Genomic DNA, 23,194 nt, shown 5'->3' with positions numbered 1-23,194 from the left:
TGGAATTGGTATATCACTTGCAAAATGAAATTACTCTTGCTTGTTTCCAGTGTTTGAACAGTTTGTGCTGAAACTAATTTAAAATTGACAGGTCAGGTTCTCTGGAAGTACGCTCTTTCTTGCTAAGTATCAAGAATAGAAACATAATTGGTATTACACTTATGGCAGTTAACGTGTTACTGTAACTGACATTCAGAAAGTAATAGGAGTCTGGTTATTGCCGAAAAGTATTTCTTTGATATTTTTTTTGTTTTGTTTTCATTTGGAAAATGTACAAAGGTCAGAATATAAACACATGCGCTGTTTTTAAAAATGTAAAGGCAGAGCCAAGAAGATTTACGCATTCATTCCGGAAACTCTACTTTATATTTACTTCTGGCTAGGAGCTGACATTGTTTAACTTGTGTTCTGCGTTCCAGGACAAAACAGTTTATAGAGCCATAGAACTACCCTTTTTTTTAGGGGAAGGGATGAATTTAGCTTTCGTCTCAATGTTAGAGTTCTTTTATGGAGTACATTTTAGGTAGTAAAGTTTATTTTCTCTATAAAACTATCCTCATACTTTTTTTGCACAAATTGTGTATTAGAGATTCAACAGTTGCAATGTTTTCTAAAGATAACTTCTGTTAGTGTAGTTTATGTTTGACATTGGGTTCTGTGTTTATAGAGTGAGGAATTGAATGTATATAACTGATTGTACTTTAGGGAATGGAAAGAAGGTTGAAGTTTTGTAGTCTGCAATTGAAAAGTCACACAAATTCCAGTTAGACTGTGAGATGAAACTCACCACTGGATATAAAACTGTCACTTTTTTCTGTTTGTATTGAAAGGAAGTTTAATCATAGTTCTCAGTTTTAAAAATTTATTTTTGGTGATCAGTAGTTTTGATTTCTAAGATAATATGTATTATTATTATTTGACTGCTGTTTTCTATCGGTCAAATCCTACATATTTTACGCAAGTGATTTGATTTCTAAGTAACCTCTTATTTTAATAGCAAAAAGGAGAATTTGGCTCTGCAGCTGTGAAACAAATGAAAAAGGCATGTTAATCAGAATTATTGGCATGTCTGTAGAACTGGATAATGTTCATCTATAATACTTCTAGAAATTTTAAGGTCATGATACAGGAACACCTACAAAGCCTATGAAACTATGTGCTTTAGAAAATACATACCTGTCTATTTTTATAGGCTGGCCTGATGAAGCTCTTATGGTCTGTCAAGTTAGTGATAAACACATTTTTAAATGAGTGTATATGGTACAGTATAGTAACTGAGGGCAACTTTTCCCATATCTTACCAATCATAAGAGATACTTAAAAATTGTACAGAAAAATTTATTTAAATACTCTGTGGGTCTGGATGAAATCCACAAGACAAAGGAATTTGGACTGAAGGCTAAGGTTTGGTCTTTTCTAATCTCATCTGTTGATAATCATCCTTTAAGGAAGAAGAGTGATCCAGCAATTAAAAATGGGGCTCTGAGAGTTAAGACAAATTGGGTTAAATCTCCATGTGTGTCACACACTTGCTGTGTGCCTTCGAGTAGTTTGCACTGTATGCCTGAGCATACGCTGTAACTTGGTAAAATGGAATAGTCACCATCCCCATCTTTCAGGGACCTTGTAGCAATATGTGTGTGAAGGGTTGTGAGGAGCTCATGTAGCATTGTTTGCCTGCAATACTTTAAAAAAACTCTAGTATCTAGAGTCCTGGGCCCAGCTGATGCTAGAATTTAAGAAATTTTTGTCTGATGCATCATTTTTTCTGGCCAAATGTAGAAAATAATGGATTTATCTTTAACTGAAATGGGCAGGAATACCTGAATAATCAGCAAAGCTCTTGTGAATAGAGGAAACCTATATGGCCTGTTTAGGCTACAAAGGTCACCTGTAAAAGGAGTACCAAAACTGAGAAAGCTTTAGTGAATTTTGCCATTGTCCTACATAGATTATATCTGGGCCAGCTTGCCTTCTTCCAGATTTTATCATAGGAGAGTGTTGGTAAGGTTGTTGATAACTGTAATACTGTGCTTTAATGAAAAGAAAAGCATATTCCCAAATGGGCATGAACTCATCTAGGGGATTGTGGGGCAGAGCCACAGGGCAGACTGGGGATGGAAACTCTGTATGAGCCTGAGTGAGTAGGAGGGAGCAGGAAAAGGCAAAGCTGTTTGCCCAGCCAGCAGCTGCCCCAAAAGGGATTGGTCATTGTGGGGCGTGGAACATGCTGGAGATGGCCTTGGGTAGCTGCATCCCCAACAGCCGGTCCTTCTCAACCAGAGCAGACTGCCACAAGCACAACCTCATATGAAGCGAATGCAGAACAGTCTTGTCTGCACACTGAAGAGATTACATTGCTTGATAGGACTCATACTGTCGTTTACCAAATTGTTTATACAAAAGGCAGTTTGTGGTTATTAATATGGACTCCTGCCATATAACCATTACAGAATCCTCCATTAAACCATGTGCTCTGCTGGTCACACTTAACATGAAGGTCATGTATAGATGCAACCTATAAAGGGTGTATAAATTTTTGTCTTGTGTCAGTGTTTTTAAAAACAAAAAGTTGTCCTTGTTCGTAAATTTTTTTTTTTTTTAAATCCACTAGTAGGACAAAAAGTAGAATTCAGTTATTTTTTCTTGTACAAAATAATTTTTAAAAGAAAAATCAGCAGGAATACTCCTCATCTTCACTTCTAGTAACCTAATATGGATGCTGGGAATGTAAGTTAAAAGTAATGTTTATCATAAGTTTATAAAATTGAGTATCCTTTAATTTCAGAAACTTTCTGAAGCAGTCTACATTTTTTTCTGTTTCTTAATTTTTTGAGAAAGCAAGGAAGAAATGTTAGTAATTTACGGTAATGGATTTTAGTTTTTTTCCTGCTGAGGCTATAATGTAAAGCATGCATGTTCCAGTAGGTTGGAAAAGAAACTCTAGCCTATCTTTGTGGACACTTGAATATCCAGACCACTAGGTCAGAGTCAGGCGTCTTACCTGCTTTTTAGCATGCTTGCTTGCACATTGACTTGGCTTCAAGACAAGAGCTTTCAGTGCTTGCCCTTGGAATATGGCATGGCCTGAGGAATAGGGCATTTTTTTTGGAGGTGTGGGTTGCTAGTCTGACATGTAACTAGTCAAGCAGGCTCATTCCTTCATTTTTGTTTCTCCCTTTTTGATGCAGTCTTGACCTTTTCTGTTTACCTGCTCTAAAAGCAGTAGAATTTGTTGAAAGGCAATGGAGCTTGGGGAAGGACACTAGACAGGACAAGTAGCACTTCATCAGACACAGAGTAGAGTTTCTGCCGTGTCTCCAAAGCAGAGAGTCTGAGCAAGACTCCAGATCTCCAGTTGCATCTGTTGGTCTGCCTTTATTCTGTCTCTGTATACTTCCCTGTTCAGTACCCAAATCTCAAATTATCTGCCCAGGTAGGTAACTGTAAATAGACAACATGAAAAAGTGTGTGTCAGACTTCTTGGATGGGTCTAGAGGGAAGGGGTCTTTGGGTCATGACCACGTAATGTTTGTTATGATTGGCTTTAGCTGTATTTCAGGTAATGGTGTCATTATCAAATGTAATTTTGCTAGGGAATCCAAACTGGGAGCACAGTCGATTATTTTTTTAAAAACCCCTCTGGTGGAAGACCATTATTTTATGCCAAGAGTTATTTCATTGCCTGATGACTAATCGGCCTGTTAGAGAGTTTTGTTATGAAGAGTCATGGAAAATTGGCCCGTGGTAGGAATCTCACAGTTACTGAAGGAAGTCAGGACAATGTTCTCAAGCTTTGCTAGCCAGCAGCAGAACAAAACGGGAGCGAAAGTGACTGTGATGCCAAAGCCGATGACTCGCACAACTGGAGTGCTGCAACGGATGACTATAAACTCTTCAGAAGGGATGGGCAAGGAAGAGGAGGCGATGGGGTAGCCCTGTATGTTAGGGAGTGTTTTGATTGTCTAGAGCTTAATGATGGTGATGACAGGGTTGAGTGTTTATGAGTAAGAATCAGGGAGGCGGCCAACAAGGCAGATATGGTGGGAGTCTGTTATAGACCAGGATGAAGAGGCAGACAAAATATTCTATAAGCAGCTGGGAGAAGTCTCACAATTGCTAGTCCTTGTTCTCGTGGGGGACTTCAACTTACCAGATGTCTGCTGGAAATACAATACAGCAGAGAGGAAACAGTCTAGGAGGTTCCTGGAGTGTGTGGAAGATAACTTCCTGACACAGCTGGTGAGTGAGCCAGCTAGGGAGGGCGCCCCGCTGGGCCTGTTGTTTGCGAACAGAGAAGGGCTTGTGGTTGATGTGATGGTTGGAGGACGTCTTGGGCATAGCGATCATGAAATGATACAGTTTTTGATTCTTGGAGAAGCAAGCAGAGGGGTTAGCAGAACTGCTAACTTGGACTTCTGGAGGGCAGACTTTGGCTTGTTTAGGAGCCTGGTTGACAGGGTCCCTTGGGAGGCAGTCCTCAAGGGCAAAGGAGTCCAGGAAGGCTGGACATTCTTCAAGAAGGAAATCTTAAAGGTGCAGGAGCAGGCTGTCCCTATGTGCCAAAAGACGAGCTGGCGGGGAAGAAGACTGGCCTGGCTGAAGAGAGAGCTTTGGCTGGAACTCAGGAACAAAAAAGAGAGTTTATAACCTTTGGAAGAAGGGGCAGGCAACTCAGGAGGACTACAAAGATGTCGTGAGGTTATGCAGAGAGAAAATCAGAAGGGCCAAAGCCCAAGTAGAACTTAATCTGGCTACTGGTGTAAAAGACAATAAAAAACGTTTCTATAAATATATTAGCCACAAAAGGAGGGCTAAGGAGAATCTCCATCCTTTATTGGATGCGGGGGGAAACATTGTGACAAAGGATGAGGAAAAGGCTGAGGTAACTAATGCCTTCTTTGCCTCAGTCTTTAATAGTAAGACCAGTTGTTCTCCAGGTACCCAGCCCCTGAGCTGGAAGACAGGGATGGGGAGCAGAATGAAGCCCCCGTAATCCAAGGGGAAATGGTTAGCAACCTACTATGCCACTTAGACACACACAAGTCTATGGGGCCGGATGGTATCCACCCAAGGGTACTGAGGGAGCTGGCGGAAGTGCTCACCAAGCCACTGTCAATCATTTATCAGCAGTCCTGGCTAACTGGGGAGGTCCCAGTTGACTGGAAGTTAGCAAATGTGATGTCCATCTACAAGAAGGGCCGGAAGGAGGATCCAGGGAACTACAGGCCTGCCAGTCGGACCTCGATGCCAGGAAAGGTTATGGAGCAGATCATTTTGAGTGCCATCACGCAGCACGTACAGGACAACCAGGTGATCAGGCCCAGTCAGCATGGGTTTATGAAAGGCAGGTCCTGCTTTACTAACCTGATCTCCTTCTATGACAAGATGACCCGCTTAGTGGATGAGGGAAAGGCTGTGGATGTTTTCTACCTAGACTTTAGTAAAGCCTTTGACACTGTTTCCCACAGCATTCTCCTGGAGGAACTGGCTGCTCATGGCTTGGATGGGTGTACTCTTTGCTGGGTAAAAAACTGGCTGGATGGCCAGGCCCAAAGGGTGGTGGTGAACGGAGTTAAATCCAGTTGGCGGCCGGTCACAAGTGGTGTTCCCCAGGGCTCAATATTGGGGCCAGTTCTGTTTAACATCTTTATCAATGATCTGGACGAGGGGATCAAGTGCACCCTCAGTAAGTTTGCAGACAACACCAAGTTGGGCGGGAGTGTTGATCTGCTTGAGGGTAGGAAGGCTCTACAGAGGGATCTGGACAGGCTGGATCAGTGGGCTGAGGCCAACTGTATGAGGTTCAACAAGGCTAAGTGCCGAGTCCTGGCACTTGGGTCACAACAACCCCATGCAATGCTACAGGCTTGGGGAAGAGTGGCTGGAAAGCTGCCCAACAGAAAAGGACCAGGGGGTATTGGTCGATAGTCAGCTGAATATGAGCCGGCAGTGTGCCCAGGTGGCCAAGAAGGCCAACAGCATCCTGGCTTGTATCAGAAATAGTGTGGCCAGCAGGACTAGAGAAGTGATTGTCCCCCTGTACTCGGCACTGGTGAGGCTGCACCTCGAATACTGTGTTCAGTTTTGGGCCCCTCACTACGAGAAAGACATTGAGGTGCTGGAGCGTGTCCAAAGAAGGGCAATGAAGCTGGTGAAGGGTCTAGAGCACAAGAGCTATGAGGAGCGGCTGAGGGAACTGGGGTTGTTTAGCCTGGAGAAAAGGAGGCTGAGGGGAGACCTTATCGCTGTCTACAACTACCTGAAAGGAGGTTGTAGCGAGGTGGGGGTTGGTCTCTTCTCCCAAGTAACAAGTGATAAGATGAGAGGAAATGGCCTCAAGTTGTGCCAAGGGAGGTTTAGATTGGATATTAGGAAATATTTTTTTCACTGAAAGTGTTATCAAGCATTGGACCAGGCTGCCCAGGGAAGTGGTTGAGTCAGCATCCCTGGAGGTATTTAAAAGACGTGTAGATGTGGTGCTTAGGGACATGGTTTAGTGGTGGACTTAGCAGTGTTAGGTTTACACTTGGACTCGATGATCTTAAGGGTCTTTTCCAACCTAAACAATTCTATGATTCTAAGTTTACTTACAGCAGATGCAACTTTTCAAATGCTGCCCAAACTATTGAACAAAATGGAGTAGCACTGAAAAATCCACTACTCGCTATTACTAGACATTTCTGAATGTGATCCACAAGTAATGGAGCCATAAGATGCAATGGGATTTAGTTTTACATCATCTCATAGAATGCTTTTAATGCTACTGCAGTGGAAGAAGAAAACAAATGACAGAAGATAGATCTTTGTACTTTGACCACCCCTTTTCTTGGGGGGTGTTGTTCAGGTGCTACCAGTCATCTCTGTTTCACACTAACACAACAGAAGGTACTGAAGTAAATTGGTATCTGCAGCTTCCTTTGCCACTCCTCACCCGTCTTACACAAGTCGATTGGTTCAGGACAGAAAAGACATATCCTGTTAACCTGTCTGTAAGGTCTGTTCACACTGTGGGATCTCTTTGACCTCTCCATTCTCTTGAGAAATGAGTTATTTGATCCTAAAGGCTCCATAATCGAGGCACAGGTACTGACTCAGTAAGAGGCAGTTTGAGAATAAAGACTAGATTTATAAAGGGGCTCAAGTGACAACATTTGGTATCATTATGCACAAATTTTACCTTTGGGGCACAAAAATCTCCACACCAAGTTAAGGCAACTGAGCTCTCTATTCATTCTCTATACGTATTCTGTGTAGTCTGGGCTATTAATCCTGGAATGTTCTGGGGAAGTTCTGAGTTGTTACCATGGAAGAGAAAAACAGTTTGAGATGAGTGCAGGCCTGGAAAAAGAACCTAAACAAAGGCATTATACCATATATACATTATGTTATTTACTGTCATTTGCGTCTTGGCACTGGGACGGTAGCATGCAGCAGCATGGGTCTGTGTTTGATCATGGTCATACAAATGCCAGCACAGTTGTATGAAGACTGAATACAAGACAGAAACTGTGCTGTGCTACATATTATGCTATGAGGTGCAACATGTTCTGCATGCCTACATTTGTGAGAAGAGGGATAGCTGATGATGGGGTATCATGTTCCAAAACTGAGAGCCATTCAAGGGAAAATTTCAGGATCAGGATGGTGGTGATCATGGAGATGAGGTCCATGTTTTATTTGCCCTTTGTTCAGTAGCTAGACATCATGAGGCAATGGGTACAAGGGAGAGTGCTGCCTGGTCACTTGGAAAGTGGTCGTCCCTAATTGCCACCATTCTTTACCTGCCCAGTTCAGGGGAAAACGACAGCCAGCTCTGCAATTTGGGAGGTGCCATTTGTAAGATCCTCAGTTGATATCCTTCTGGGTAACAGAAACACATTAGATAATGGACTTTGCTTACATAAGTTTCTGCAGCTCTTTTGGCATTGTTGACAGGATGATATGTCTATGTGGTGCTTCTTTGTGTGGTTCTTTATCAATAGGGATAACAATAATTTGTTTTATTGCAAGTCACAGTAGCTCATTGTTGATGGATTTTTGCCATTATCTGCAGTCCTTCAGTTGGTCTGGCAGATTTCACTATGTCTTCAGTAGCACCTGCATTGCTGGTGCCATGTCAATAGGCCAGTGTGCAGCTAACTCAGGATTAAGCCTGTGAAGATTTGTGGAGTCACTTAGGTATCGCTGTCACCAGGGATTCTTTGGTGGCCTTCTCTGTCCTCTTCCTTGACTCATAAAGCCATTCATGAAGGTCAGCCCGAATCACACCTGGGATCTCTATAGTTAGTGCATCATCAGTAGTCTTGTGGATGTGGATAGTGATTTTGACTGTCTGAAAGGAGGTAGAGGCTCGTATTATTAAAGGTGAATCTGTATCCCACCTTCTCCTTGGAGTCACGTTTGCATGCTGTCCTGCATGTTTGCAAGAGTAAATGAGAGCAGATACTGCAAGAGTACCTAAGGCCTGTGTTGAAGTGAGTGCAGATACCAGCGCCAGCTGTGCTTCATTCACTTGCCCCTGAGAACTGGAAAGGCCAAATCATGAAGAGTGCTTTGGCTAACAGCTTCACCGTAATCCCTGACAGCTACTTGCAGTAATTTAGCATTGCACATATATGGGAAGTGAACAGTAAAGTATTTTGTCTTTTCTCTCTCCTCCTCTCCTCTCACTCTCCTTTCCTCTTCTACCTTTGGCTCAACCTCTCAAATCTCAACACTGTAGTTTTTGGTAGCCCAGGCTTTTATGTTGCTCGTGTTATCCAGGCCTGCAGCCTAAGAGTACAAGGGTTTACTAGAAACAGAAAAACAAACCCGCAAAATATCCCAAACCCCTTCTCAGAAACTACACTCTGACCTGTAGGACCTGAGCTTGGGGAAGGTGTCAGCCACTAAGTTAAGTGACTCCAGTGGATGTCTTCCTAGCTGGTGGGAGGACACTGGGACTTTTTCATTTTCTTGTTGTTTCTCTAGCTGGTTTTGTTGGCTGCCAGACAATGGACAGTTTGTCTAATGATGGGAAGTATGTTATTTGTAGGCTGTGAAATCAGTGAGACATCTGACCAGGAAATGGGTGATATGCTCTGCTGGTGGACTGTGTTAGATGTTTCATCAGTCAGCATACTGGAGTCAGGAAGCACCATCCTGCCATCAGTATCATCAGCAAGCTTCTTTTATGTGGTAGGAATGAGGACAGAATAACACTCAAGTGCTTCTCTTTTTGGTCATGACTTTTCTATTTGCATGCTTATATATTTTTGGTTTGGTGGTTTGGTTTGTTTTTTTTTTTTCTTTCCCTTCTGAAACAGTCTCAATGCCATTCTTCTCATTATATTCAAGCAATAACATTTGGGATTTGGGCTTTTTTTTTGTTTTTCTCTTAGAGTCACTGTGCTCTCTGAGGTACATCGCAGCCTTTCTCTAAAACAAAGTGGGAAAATGTGCTTTGCCTCATGATCTGAAAGCTAACAAAATTGTCTATTTTAGTTCTGACTAGCTGAGAATGAATTATCATGAATGCAAGAGAAACTCCCTTTAAGTACATCATGTTCTTAAAATATGCAAACTTTAAAATACTCATCAAGTCCAAAATCTTAAATTTCACCAGGAAGTGAATAAACAGGCAATGCAGATTGCAGATCGTACATATTCATATAGTTCTTCATCAAGGTACGTTTTACCACACGTTTCTGCCAAGGTAGTCCTAGGAAGCAGGCAGAGACTTTGTATAAAATCTTAACTTCAGAAAGTTTTAATGGTGTTTGCCCATGTAGGATTTATTGTAATAACCTAATGGCAAAGTGACAAAAACATGAATAAGAGTGGGGAAGCCTGAGTCTTAAATGGTTTGAGGCTTTGGATTAAACACAGGTAGTATGAATGTGTATGGGAGAAAGCAGTTATGTTCACAGTTGTTAAACCATATAAAATAGATGAGATAATGATAAACTCTATACAAAGGTGTAGTCCCTCAGAGAAGAATACTGACAGCCATAACATCTTCTCCAACCCACTACCATCAGTGAGATTGCAACGTTATTCCTTTGTAATAAATGTATCTGGCAGGTACTGTCAAGAGACAAAAGACGTAGGCCAAAATTTTGTAAAAAAAGAGAGCCTAAAGCACTGTTGTGTAATGGTTAGGGGAAGCTGTTGGCTATCAGGAATTTAGGGGAACAGGTCACTCTTGTAAAATCTTGGGTGGTCTAGTTTGCAGTTTAACAGAAATATTGATTCAAGGACAGGTGCAAATTATTCTTCATCTTATGAGATGGCGATCCCGAAGCCTAATGTCATATCAAATGTCAGTTTGATGGTTTTACAGATGAGCAGCACCACCCAACTGATTTGGGCATTGCTGGTAGAGCTCTGGCAGAATGACCAGTTTTTCTCCCGTTCTGATAGGGAACATGGATATATTAGTAAATATGCTTCAGGCAGCAAAATTAGAAAGCAGAAAAGAACATGAAATTGGATCTAAACGCCTACGCTGCAGTGTTAGAAAGCAAATAACCATAATATTCTTAAAATAGTTTATGAAATTTCAAGTGGAAAGAAGCCATTTACAGATGGTAAGAAGATAAAAGCATTACTGACATTTTGTATCAGATGGGGCTTAGTAGCAATTGTAAACTATGCTATGGCTATAGCAGAATATTCCTTGGAGATTGTAATAAATTGCTTAGCAAAGAGGGATGTTACTGCAAGTGGTGTTGGGGTATAGTGATCATGTTACAAAAACCAAACTAAAAAACCCCAGCCCACCCTGCTAGGCAGAAATAGATAGTTTGGTAAATTGTACAAAACAGAGGGTGAAAGAAAAACGGGATCTATAGGTGATGACCAAGGTAAAGCAGCGCTCTAGGTCTTGGGTTTTGGCTCTGTGGGAAGGCTTGGGTCTTCATAGCCCAGGGCATGTCCCCGGAAGGCTGACCTCCCTCATACATTTATTCCATTGGTATTTTTAGGCTCAATTTCATACTCCCTTTTTGCTTTCAAAATATATTGTTACTGGTGGGTAGAAATCTTCTCATATACACACTATTAGTTTTCATCATATGTACTGAGTAACCTGGGGTTGAGGGCAGCAAGTACTCCAAGCCAGGACATCTGCACAGGTACATGTCTTCAGCTTGTGCCTAGACAAATTCTAGCACAAATTAACTTGTTGCAGCCTGTGGTATAACTGAGGACTGGAAATACTGCTGTGAATGATTTCTCCCTCCCCGCCCCCCCCCCCCCCCTTATCTAGATGACTGATTACTTTTCATGAGATAATGACTAAGTGTACTGGTCACAAGCAATAACAAGGATGAATTTCTAAGGGGAAACGTGCTATGTGTGGCATGCAGCACTGTGTAACAGAATGCGCATTTAAGATAGAAAAACTCAATACAGCAATGTCTTCACTTAATACTTTTATGTTCTAACATGGGACATTAATCTGAAAGAAGTGATAGATTTAAAAATAAATTAAAAAAGCGCCCAAATTTCAAATGAGCTGCTTGGGTGGGAAAAGTAAATATGCTCTCCAAGAGCAGCATTTCATTCCCATTAATGGGCTGTGACAGCCCGTTTCACTGCGTTTGGTCATTGGTCTAACACATCAGACAGGCATTTAATCTTTTTATTTTAGTGTTAGTAATTACGTACAGCATCAATTATTCATAAGAGCTGAAATCTCTTAACTGATGAAGTGGGAAAGATTTCTTTGCCTCTCTTTCGAGGTTTGTGTTATGACAGGTTAAATAACCAGCCAACTTGCGGCATAATGACTGGCTGTATGTACATGTCAAAACATGACCATGAAAGTGTGCTGCTCCATAGTAGCATTTTAAAAACAAATATATTTAACATCAACACTAATTATAACCTGGAAATAATGTAAAAATCCTGAAATAATGTATTAGATTCTCTGTTTATTAAATGTTTTCAGGGACTCAATTTATAACATTGCTGTTTTCCTGATACCATAGTGATGCATTTAAATGGATACACAGAGTTTTCATCTTCAGCAAAGCAAAACCCAAGGTATTTATGCATATATTTAATTTATGTTCTTGTGTGGTGATATCTTAATAATCAATGAATTAATTTGCCAAAAATTTTACTGAGCTTTTTTGATGCAAATTATCAAGTCAAGCTTTTTGGGTTTTGAAGAAATAATTTGTGGCTTGTTACTGTCATCAGAGAGAGGTGAGGTAGAAGAGGTTGCTGTTTGGTTTTGGTTTGAAGTAGCGACTCGTGTGTATCACCTGGGAGATACATGTTAGTATGTGGAATGAAATATGTAAAGAGCAGCTTTCTTCCATGCTGTTTTTGGCAGCCTTTTTTTTAGGATAGTTTATGTATTTGTGAGAATAAAGTAAGTTACTGGGGTTCTTCATCTCAGCTTCCTTTGAAGGTTATCCTAGGAGACCGCAGAATCCTGTGCAGCCCTTGGAAGTGCATGGCGTTGGGTTTGGAAAGGGGCAATCCTAGTGTACTAGCACATAATTCTGGAAATATGAGCTCCAGAGCTAAATCACAAGGGGCACAAGGCAATTATCGGTCTAGTTTTCAAATTATTGTGACTATAAGGCTTTCCCAGCTTTCTTGAGAAACTATTCTACAGTGAAATAGAACTCATTTTCCAAATTGAAAAATGAAAAGAAGTAATCTGTAGAGCCAATAAAAATCTCAAAATTTCATTTTGACTAACTGCGGTTTAGGACTAGAACCTCTTGTAAATTTAGTTTATTTTGTTGCATATTATAAAAATGGGGATAACAGGATATTCTGGTTTCTGTATATTTTTATTCTTTTACAGATGTGTTGATGTTGTCAGAGATAGGAATAATTATGTATATATTTGTTGTGGTACAGATGGCTTTAAAATCTGTAGATGTCATTTTTAATTAAAAAAAAAAAAACTACATCTGATGTAGCTATTTTCTCTCACCAACATCTACTTTTCTTGCAACAGCCAAATTACTCTCTCTCACTTTTTCTACTAGTAGCATGTAAATACTACCACTGTAGCATCGTTTCTTCCTCATCTTGGGCTTCTCAGTCTCTGTCTACAGGACTCCCTGAAAGCATGCATTTACTTCATGTCTCACTGCTTGCATTCTGCCGGTGTATATGAATGCATGTATATGTATGCATTCTGCCTCCTTGGGCACACAGCAGCTGTGACTCCTTAGGGAGCACGCTCTTCCTAAGAGCACGTACTTGCAATGCCTTCCAGCAATGCACCTTTCTTTGGATGGAGCCAGATCCCTCTGTGTGCAGATCCTACCCTTTGAGGAGCTGTGGGTTTTCCTCCCCAAGGAAAATCAGTGTTTTGGAGCGGACCTCAGATTCTTCTGAGATGTTAAGGTTTGTTTATTGGGAAATTTGGCAGCAGTATTGCTGTCTAACCTTTCAGGTTCTTTGGCCAAGTGTTACTTACAGCATGCACCAGTGTGGCGATGATTTACCCTTTCTCCTTGTGTAAAGGCCCAGCCTATGTGCTGTTCTTAAATTTTGTTTTTAATAAAAAAATCATCTTTTGAGATTGACTTATTTGGTGAGGGAAATAATATATCGTACTCATTTCATCATTAAAATATTACTGTTGCTGTTAAATTTCCAGAAATTGAAACACGCTTATTTAGAAGGCTATGCTCTATCTAACTACTGTATTGCAAGAGCTGTTTGTTTGTCTTCCGAATATTAGTTGCGTATTCCCTAGGCTCATCCCTTCTCCTCATTCCTCACAGTCGTCACGGCCTTTCACAGAGAAAAGATGAGAACCGTTCTCTATAGACCTGACAACTCCCTCCTTTGTCAGAGTATGTACCAACCGGAGTCTGATAACCAGAAGGAAGAATAGCTCTTCAGAGTAAAGCAAACCATTTCTAAGTTATTCCAACTGTAACAAATTTCTTAAGGAATATAGACATGTATATTGTACAGTTTTATTACCTAATTTATGTAATTTCATTTAACAGCTTGATTTTGTCATCTTGCTAAATCTGTATTCTAGTAGTATTTAATATTTAGAGATTCTAAGCAAGAAAAGACCATGTACCTTGACCTCGGGTATGATACTGACTGTAAATACAATCAGCTGTTAATTCTCCACTGGTAAATTATCTGTTACGGATAGTCTGTGCCATTGTGGTTGTGGATTACCTGTGCCACTGCTACCTGTGCTGGTAGTGCTGCACAAGCACAGCTGAACTGCTTTTAGAGCCAGCTGCAGTGCTGCCCCTGTGTGGGGGCAACTCAGGTGCCCCCATGATGTGCCTGCAGAACTTGGCACGCAGAGGCATCTGGCTGGAGTTAGTTTTGGGAAGACTGTTTTGTTAGCCTAGGCTCAGCACCAGCCATGTTGAACCTACAGCAGTGCTGGAAGAGGCAGGCATGCCCCTGCTGAGACTGGCTGTGGGTGACTCCCATGGGTGAGAGCACACAAGGTGGTGGCAGTGGTGGTGCTTGTCCTACCTTCCTTGAGATTTTGTGAGGTCTTATTAGTGTGAAGGTACATTAACATAATTGTGTTATCTTATGTCTGTCTCAACCTGGGAGTGTTCTGAAATAATCATTCTACCTGGAATAATCCTGAACTAAAGTGGAAGTTTCCCGTGATGGAGGCAAATTATTACTATTATCCATGGTATCCCAGTCTATCATTGTCCTGGGTAATGGGGAGTTAACTGTATTTCATCCATTTGGGATGTAAAAACATAAGTCTGACTAAAGCATGTATTTTAGAGGCATTCATTAAGATTTGATTTTTCTCTTGTTCTAATTAGTTCATTCTAATTAATAATCTGTTTATGAAAAAAGACAAGCGAATGTTAATTTGCATAATATAGGAGTGTGATTACAATAGGCATAATTCAAAGTATTTCTGAAAGTTGCTGGACCTCTGAGAAATAGGTGAGCTTGGAACTGAAAAGGTGGAGCCTGTAGTGCCCATGATGCTCATCGGTTGAAACTTGGTCTGGGATTTTGAGATATGTGATGAAAAAACATGCGTAAACCAGGAATAACTCTTCTGAAATCACTAGAGTTAAACTGTATAAAATCATGCGGTGTGTTGAGAGCAGGTTCTCAGTCTCTTGTTGAAATCTGGGCTATGTTTAACCCACTGACCTCAGTGAGGTCCTTGAGAGTTTTAACACTGCTTTGCCCTCAATAAGATAGAAAAAAATGTATGATTTGGCTATGACTTTTGTTTCATAACCTCACCTGAGGCATTTGCATCTTCCATGCAAGGATGACACGCTATGGTGCAGATATTTCTGTTTGTGTCTACCCTTTAATATATATTAGCAATATTCCTGCTCTGTAAATAGAGCTGGGGATTTTTTGGGCTATGGGCTGCCAAATTTGAGGACTTTAGACATGTAATGGCTGAATTTAATTGGTTGTTGTTTGTTTTTTTTTTTATAAGGGGGTTTAGCCCTTTGCCCTATGAAGAAATTAGAGTGGCTAATTGAAAGTGGGGCTTGTGGAAAGTGTTCTGATTTTTACTAATACTGAAGATTAATCACTAATCTCCTGCCAGCCCTCATCACTCAGAGCAGGCATTTTGGCTTTGTGTATTTTGCTCTAAAAGAGCATTGCCTTGAGTTGCCATGAACGTGGCCTGAGCAGTCTCCTGATGGCCTCTGTCCACTGGAGCAGCTGCAGGGAGCTGGGTGTACTCACCCTGGCTTCGGCACATGTGGGGTCCTGTGCGCTCTGCAGCACAGCCCAGGGTTGTGTATTTGCCCTGGTTTGCGGACCTGCAGAAGGCACCAGCTTACAGAGACTGCTTGAGCACGTCCTTAGCAGCCCCTGATAAGCAGAACGTCTTGTGAAATCCCAGGCTGACAGTCCCTGACTTCTTAGGAAGACTGCATATCTAATGTCTGCAATGTGTTCAGCTTCTTATTCCAGGTGACATTAATGGCACAAGAATCTCTGACAGTTTCTGAAGCAAACTTGACTTTGAGCACTTAAATTGGGAGTCTGCAAAAAGGGACAGCTCAAGCTATCAGAACAAGTTAACCATGTAGAGAATGCCCAGCTAAGGATCCTTTCTTAGCATTACCTTCTTAGTCTTGGTACTCTGCAAACAACCCCATAGACTCCCATTTCCTCCTCTACTTACAAAATAGTGCTGCTTTTGTGGTCTGTTTCGCAGGGCTTTTGTGATGACTGCTTAATGCTCGTAAAGCACAGTGAGAGGTAAAGTACAGTGGGGAAAGGAGCAATGGTTAGACAGTTGTTGAGTGATGGAAAAATTTCTAGTGTGTGTTTCATGTAGTTTGTTTTTACAGCCTATGTTCTTGGTGAATAGATATATTAAAACATTTCAGCCTCTTTGATCATTTATCAGTTATTTCTGTTTATTTACTTGATCTGTATTGCCAAAATATTTTAAAAACTGTACTTTTGTACAGTCATCTGAGCAAGGATTTGCAAACATGAATTTCTGTCACCAGCAGGTAACATCTTAGATGGTGGAATTCTCTCTTATGTAGCACTAACAACAAAACAACTGTAGTATGTCACATAAGGATCGATAGCTTGCACAGTTTCAAATTATAATTTAATCAAAACTTCATCAGGATACAGACCCCTGTCATTTCTCTTTATTCATTTTCCCCTATATAAGTTTGTAATAGATTTTGGTTGAGACAGACTAGAACATGAAAAGTCCTGTTTAATATTGGAGTGACACCATGCACTTAAACAAGATCCTCTGTGTGCAGTAGTACATTACTCAGGGGTAGTGCAGCGCTCTTTCTCCTACTGTAAAAAAAGATCAAATGTCACTGGACACGTTCTGAATTTATGTGCATAGCAGTTTACCATTTATTGGGAAAAATCCCTGGATTTTGCAATGACGAGGTTTTGCAATCCATATTTTTTGTTCCTTTTCCATTTTGCACAAGTCCATGGGGGGGGAGGGGGGGGCGTAGCTGTAAGTTACTGTAAGAAGTTTTTTCTAGGAAGTTGTTTTATTGAATCATTCTGAGCAACCCTCAGCACAGTGTCACTAGAACCTTTAAGATAAAGTATATTTTTGCTGTAAAGTTAACTTCAATAGCCACGTAGGTATTGCCTCAAGCCCATTCCCTTCCTGAGTTTACCCTCGCTGGAATATTGTGGAGCTGCGAACTGGCGTGTGTCAGCAGCGTTGCAAGCAGGATGTTGTCAGAGGGATACCCCATCCTTGACAAGGCTGCATGGATTTCTCATGGTAGGGAGCAGTCCTCGGGCAGCCTACAGAGCCCAACAGCCAGCTGCTTTCTGCTGTGCCTGCAGGCAGGCACCGAAAGTCCTGAGAAACCACTGGCAGACATGACTGGGAGGAGAGTGGTGAGCAGGGGTGTTGGGGAGCGGCTGCAGCAGCAGGGTGGGAAGCACAATACCTAAGCACCGCTTCTTGTGTGTGTGTAGCTCGGGGCTTGAACCCATAGATGTAAGTGCAATATCCCTGTGGCATGTGAGCAGGATTTCAAAGCTGCCCTCATAGTTAAACCTGGATGCCAAGACTGTCTCTTGGCGTGGTACTCTCTGGGTGCTGCTTTCACTTGAGCCTTGTGAATCAGGACAGTCATCTCAGTCCAAACCTAAGAGTCAGCCTAGGCCAGAACTCAGTAAGGACAGTGGCTAAAAAAAGATAGTCAGGGAAGATGATAAGCACAGGCAGAGCAAGTAGTGATTCTTCCCTGCAAATCTCTCTGCTGCTCCTGATGCTCTGTGGCTCCAGGAGGAGCATTTAATATCCTTCATTGAATATTTCTGCCATCTATTTGTCCATTTGTTTCTGAGCCAAGACTTTCACCTCCTGACATGTTTGAAAGATAATTTAATATTTTTTTATGGCTCCAGCAAAACGCTTCTTAGACTTTCTTTTGCCCGCCTTACTGTGCTTATCCTGCCAGCCATCGTAGTGACCTGGTTGAGCATGCATCTACTTTGTAGTGAAAATATCAGCTAGATTTCTGTAGGGCTGATGATTGTCTGACACTTTCTTGTAAGCTAACGCTTCCATCTTTCTGGGCAACAAAAGTATATTGCAACTTGCTACAAGAGAAATAGAGAGTAGTTTAGCTTGCTCCATAACAAAGAACTGTGGGTGCTGCTTCTAAATCTCCCAGTAACACATTTGGATGACCTTCACGAAATCCCAGTCTGGGGAGGAAGGCTTTGCCTGGTTACTGCTCCAACACTCATTATTTACATGAGCTCAAAAATAGTTGCTTATCAATGTTCTGACATTCTTGCTATTTTTTCTTTTTTTTTTCTTTACTAACAGTAAATAATTTGTAAAATTCATTGTAAAATAAATTAAGCTCCATGCAGCCAAATAAAAGAGTGAATTTAGAAGCATGTAGCTGGAAGTAGCTGGAAAAGGACTTGTCTCTTTGACACTCCCAGTAACTTGTTTCGAAGAGAAGTAGTCTCCCAATTATGTTAGTTTTGTGTTAGATGTTCTTTTTTTAATGTTGTATTATTTTTCTGTGTGGGTAAAATGTGCTGAGGCAGCTGTCTAGAGGAGCTAAATCTTCATATCTTCAGATGATGTACAGAACTGACGGCCAAAGCCAAATACCCTCCCTGAGTTTGGGGAAAGCTTTTGAATGGGAGCAGAGCACTATTTTATGCTTTCTTGTTAGAAATATGTCAGATTCCAAATTTTTTTTTTTTATAGGAGCACATCTGCTGAGAACTGCTGCTAATTTACACGCTGGAGGTAACAGCTCAACCATCTGACGGTGACAGTCATGACTAGTGTCCTGAAATGAATTTGGCCCATAACCCTAGCGACAAAATGAACAGTTTTGAGGAATGAAACAGCCCCCTGTATTACAAAACAGTAGTTGCATAAAATATGGTGTCTGCTCTAATAAAAAAATGTGTCTATATTTCCTGTCTTTTTATTTAAAAAAAAAAAGTTGGGGGGAATTAGAATTCATGTTTAAAAATAACTTTGCTGGTTATGTTACTCCTTTGTTTATTTATATATATGCTTGGGGTTTGTGATAGCTTATTCACCAGAGGTTTCCTTGCTCATTACTAGCACTCTGAACCGCTGTAGTCGGGTTTTCCAGTGTATTTCTTGACACTTGGACCTGTCACTACTGTATGTGCTTCCACAAACCATCTGCGACTGTGGTTCAGAAATTGTAGCTTTGCTCTGTTTTTTTTCTCCCCAAAGGAATAAAAAGTCAGTTTGCGTCTCAAGCTGTTACTGTCTCTCCTGTTTTCTCAGCAATTTTTTTTCTCTTTATCTTGGCTTAGATGTTCAAGAAATGATGCATAACTCCCATGTAAAATTAAGTGGGATAAAATAAAAAAGTTCAATATTTTTCATTTTTCAATTCCATGCAAACATTAAGAGCCATTTTTAAGGTTGAATTTTAATAAGCACTGTAAGGGCATACATTTTTAATGTAGCTGCTGCCCACGTTTGAAATTAGGTCATTCAGATTCTCTTCTTGCTGTTTATTCCAGCAGTTAATGTATCACATGAAAGTAGAGTTCAAGACCAGTGTTTAATACTAATTAGAAGCAGACTGAAGGTTGTATTTTGAAGGCAAAACATAAAACTTTATTTCTTTATCTATTTTATCTCTAGTAGCTCTTGAAGAAGGTGGTAAACCTGGAAATGAAATAGAGGCAAAACTGTGTGCTTTAAGATGTATTTTGCAATCTCTCCCAGTTGGAAACAAGACAGGAGCCTGATTCCAAATGTTTGCAGCACGCAGTTGGAGATGTGCCAAGATGGCACAGTCATTTGCACTGTAAAACTGGGGTTTGGGCAGGGGTTGGCATTGTTATTGACTTACCCAACAAGTTTTAAAGGTTAGTCAAAGCAAAAGTTGATCTTTCAGATGGGATTGCAAACTAGTCTTTTTCTCTATAGGAGTATCTTTTGGTGCCAGATTTCTAATAGGTATATTTTGTAAAAGTAACATTAATTTTTTTACAGCTTTTTTTTAATCCATGCTTGCGTCATTGTTTGCAAGATGCCAATTTTCTGTGCTCTCAATAAATAATGGAAATGCAGAGCTAAATGTTTCACAGCCAGTCATGAACAGCAATAAGTAACAGTAACTCTTAAGAAGCTGAAAATTGTCTTGAAAGCTTACTGGTTACTATCTGCCATATCTCTTGCAAAGCTGCTTAGAAGTTTAAGTGTGTATGAAGTTAACATGGGTTTCTATAAAGATACAAAACTAATGGTTAACAGATTTTTGTAGTTGTTGCATTTTGAATGAAGTATAACATTGTTATATTTAAAGTGTGTTAGACTATTACCAAAAGAATCTAATTGAAATGTCATGTTTTCTTTCAGCTCCAGTGATAAACCGATTCACCAGACGGGCATCAGGTAAGTTGGATAAAGTTGCATGTTTCACTGGTCTACATAATAGTTGAAACATAATGCTGATGGTGATTGTCATGTAAAACATAATATGACATTAGTCCGATTTCTTTAAAGATGACTGACTTAGGTTAACCTCAAATTTATTACCTGGTTTACTGAAAAATGTAGCCAAGGTTTCAGGTCACAGAACTTGCATGAAGCCTTCTTGTTGCTGTGGAATTTGTGAAAAACCTAAGCTTTTCTTTTTTCCTTTAAAGAAAATAATTTTAGTCCTAACAGAACTGAACTTTGAAAGAAAGAACTGAATGTAATCTGATGCAGGGTTGTCTTGCTTACTTCACAGACAGCCTGAAACAGCAATTTGGTCATCACCTATGCATGAGAAAATGTACAACCATGCTAGAAATCTTCCTGTGTTTTGCAAAACCGAGCTGGTTTGTGTACATGGTGCGTGATTCTGCTGTGCAGAGCTGGCAGATCGGATCCTAGAAGCAGCATTGCCACGGTGGTGGTGTGTTGTGCTAGGAGTGCGCCTGCCTAGCTTGGTGCCGATTTGTGTATTCTTCAAGTTAACTTGGTTTGTGCCGGCTCAGAGGACTATTTACCTTATTCTATTACGTGTAACAGATCCCTCCAAATTATGTATCATTAAAAATTAATATTCTTGGCCTCTCCTTATTGTTCTGCTGTATCATAGCCTTTAGGCTTCATTTTTGAGGGCTTTTTCTCCTGAAGCATGAGGCCCAGAACCTTACTTGTTTGAAATACTATGAATCTGAAAGTGGGGTGTAAAAGCCACCACCAAATGTAATGAGTCTCATGACTGACTCATAAGAGTCAGCAGAGCGGGAGATGCGAGCTGTTCCTAGTCATCTCAGTATGCCAAGTTTTAAAGTCTAACTATAAAACGCTTTCTGTTTTCAACTGCAGATCACTTTTAGTAAATGTAATAAAGTTTGTATTCCATAATGGAGTAAGTCTATCCAGACTTCTAATTTTGCTAGTTACAACCTCAGTCAGATAGTTCCTTGTCAATATAAAAATATCAGTGGAGATCCTCAGGATTACTAAGGAACGGTATAGAAAAATGGAGGTTTGCATTTGCAGGATTGGTGCACAGCATATGTAGCACAAAGTAAGAAAATGTAATTAATTCCAAATATTCTCATATTTTAAGTAATGATAATACTTCATGAGGTACTGTAGCATGAAATGAAAGGAATTATTCGTTAACTAGCACTCAGTAACAGTGAGCAGGACTTTATGCAAATTACGTTGCGTGTTTTAAGTTTTACTGTGACTGATTGATAGCTGACTTTAATGAATGCAGTCCTTATAACAGATGTGTGATAAGCTTTTGCATTTCAGTAGGAGAGTTTGATTGTTTGAAAAGCTAATACTTGCTCCGGGAAAAAAAAAATCAGTTATTTTTAATGTTCTTTTAAAAGGAAACTAAAAACATGTTAGAAGCCTGAAATTCTTGCACAGTTATTGGGGAAATAATTTCTATGGGCAATTAATATTTCATGTGTTTTGGTCCTGATGTGGAGAGATAAAATAGAGTTATCTTATTCAGAATAATGAGTCAAGTTGTACAGTATGGTCCAGATGTAAATCATGTGAATACACTTCAAGCTGGAACAAGATAATACTGCAGTCTACTAGATGTACTATTTTATTAAGTTTCTGGCAGCTTTAATAGTCAAAATAATTATTTTTAAACAAGAAAGCCCATGAAAGATGATAGTTCTTCCTTTTCTTCTTAAACACTTAAGTGACTACCGGAGAAGTACAGTACTCTTAAGAAATTTGATTGATAAAATATAAAATTAAAAATATGAAACAGACTATGCTGATAATACAAACATTTTACAGGGACGTTTGCAGTCCTGACCATATTTTTAGATACTTTTTTTTTAATTGAACAATTGTTTGGATACATTAAGGTAGTCAAGATACCTTGCAAGTGGAAAAGCTGGATAGTAGTTGTTTTTTTATGCTTGGTAGCTTAATAGCATTCTGTAATCGAAGTTGATTCTCATGTTTAGGAAATTAGAGGCTGACCAAATGAAACGTAGGGTTTTTCTCAAATATGAATTTATCTTAATTTTTAGGCTATTTAGCTAAGAGCTATTTTAAAATTTGAAATGTGCAAGATTGTTGATTCTTGAGTGGTTTTGAAGATTTGCTTCTGATTAACTTGGGGTAATGTTCATGATGAATATTTGGAGAGTTAGCTGTAGCACGTGGTTTCATGTTGCATCTGATCTAGTGATACTGCAGACTGATTCAGAGAGAGTGATTTTAGGGTCCCTGCCTTTGTCACGCCTCTGCCCATAGGTTGTCTCTACTTCCCTTGCATAGACCTAGGAGTTGTGCTGCCAGAGGGTGCATTGGTTTAAAGAAAACAGAAATACAAGAGGTTTTGGTGTGTTGATTTTCATTGCATCTCCAACTGGCCTGTACTGTGGCTCCCAAATAACTACATCTGAAAGAGGGGTAGTAGTGGCTGCCTTTAGCCAAGTAGTGGGATGGATAGAAAGCTGAACTACTGACATCAGTTGAGGCAAAACATCCAATGATATCTGCAGCAAAGGCTCCTAGACTATTCTTCTAAAAGCTGCTTTTTGAGCTCTTGCAATGATAAGCAGGGAGAAGCCAGGAGATGACACACATTTCTTCACAAAGAACAATAATTCTCTACAGTGAATATCTCGATTTTGATGTTTGTGTTATTCTTTGGATAATGCCTAGTATTTTACTTGGTGCATAAGATATAGTTATTTTTCCTAACTGAGCTAGAAATTAAGCAGCTGGAGTTTAATTGCTGAAGCA

The 23,194-nt window shown here is 40.2% G+C and overlaps 1 protein-coding gene across 5 annotated transcripts in view; it reads left to right on the top strand.

The window, feature by feature from the left end:
- The window catches only part of PRKAR2B (protein kinase cAMP-dependent type II regulatory subunit beta), a 95,951-nt gene that overhangs the window by 13,699 nt on the left and 59,058 nt on the right, over positions 1-23,194 (top strand). For 3 of the 5 annotated variants that reach the window (XM_050915293.1, XM_050915291.1, XM_050915292.1), the window contains exons 3-4: positions 15,129-15,142; positions 20,327-20,362. In XM_050915293.1, the coding sequence (XP_050771250.1) occupies positions 15,129-15,142; positions 20,327-20,362 (50 nt within the window). Of the gene's footprint in view, positions 1-15,128; positions 15,143-18,006; positions 18,028-20,326; positions 20,363-23,194 lie in introns of all 5 variants that reach the window. The other 2 variants (XM_050915290.1, XM_050915289.1) reach the window with 2 other exon arrangements.

This window comes from Gymnogyps californianus, chromosome 1 (genome assembly GCF_018139145.2).
Source record: "Gymnogyps californianus isolate 813 chromosome 1, ASM1813914v2, whole genome shotgun sequence".
NCBI classification, from domain to species: domain Eukaryota; kingdom Metazoa; phylum Chordata; class Aves; order Accipitriformes; family Cathartidae; genus Gymnogyps; species Gymnogyps californianus.
Note: the sequence above shows the minus strand (reverse complement) of the source record. Positions and strands in the feature narration are given on the sequence as shown.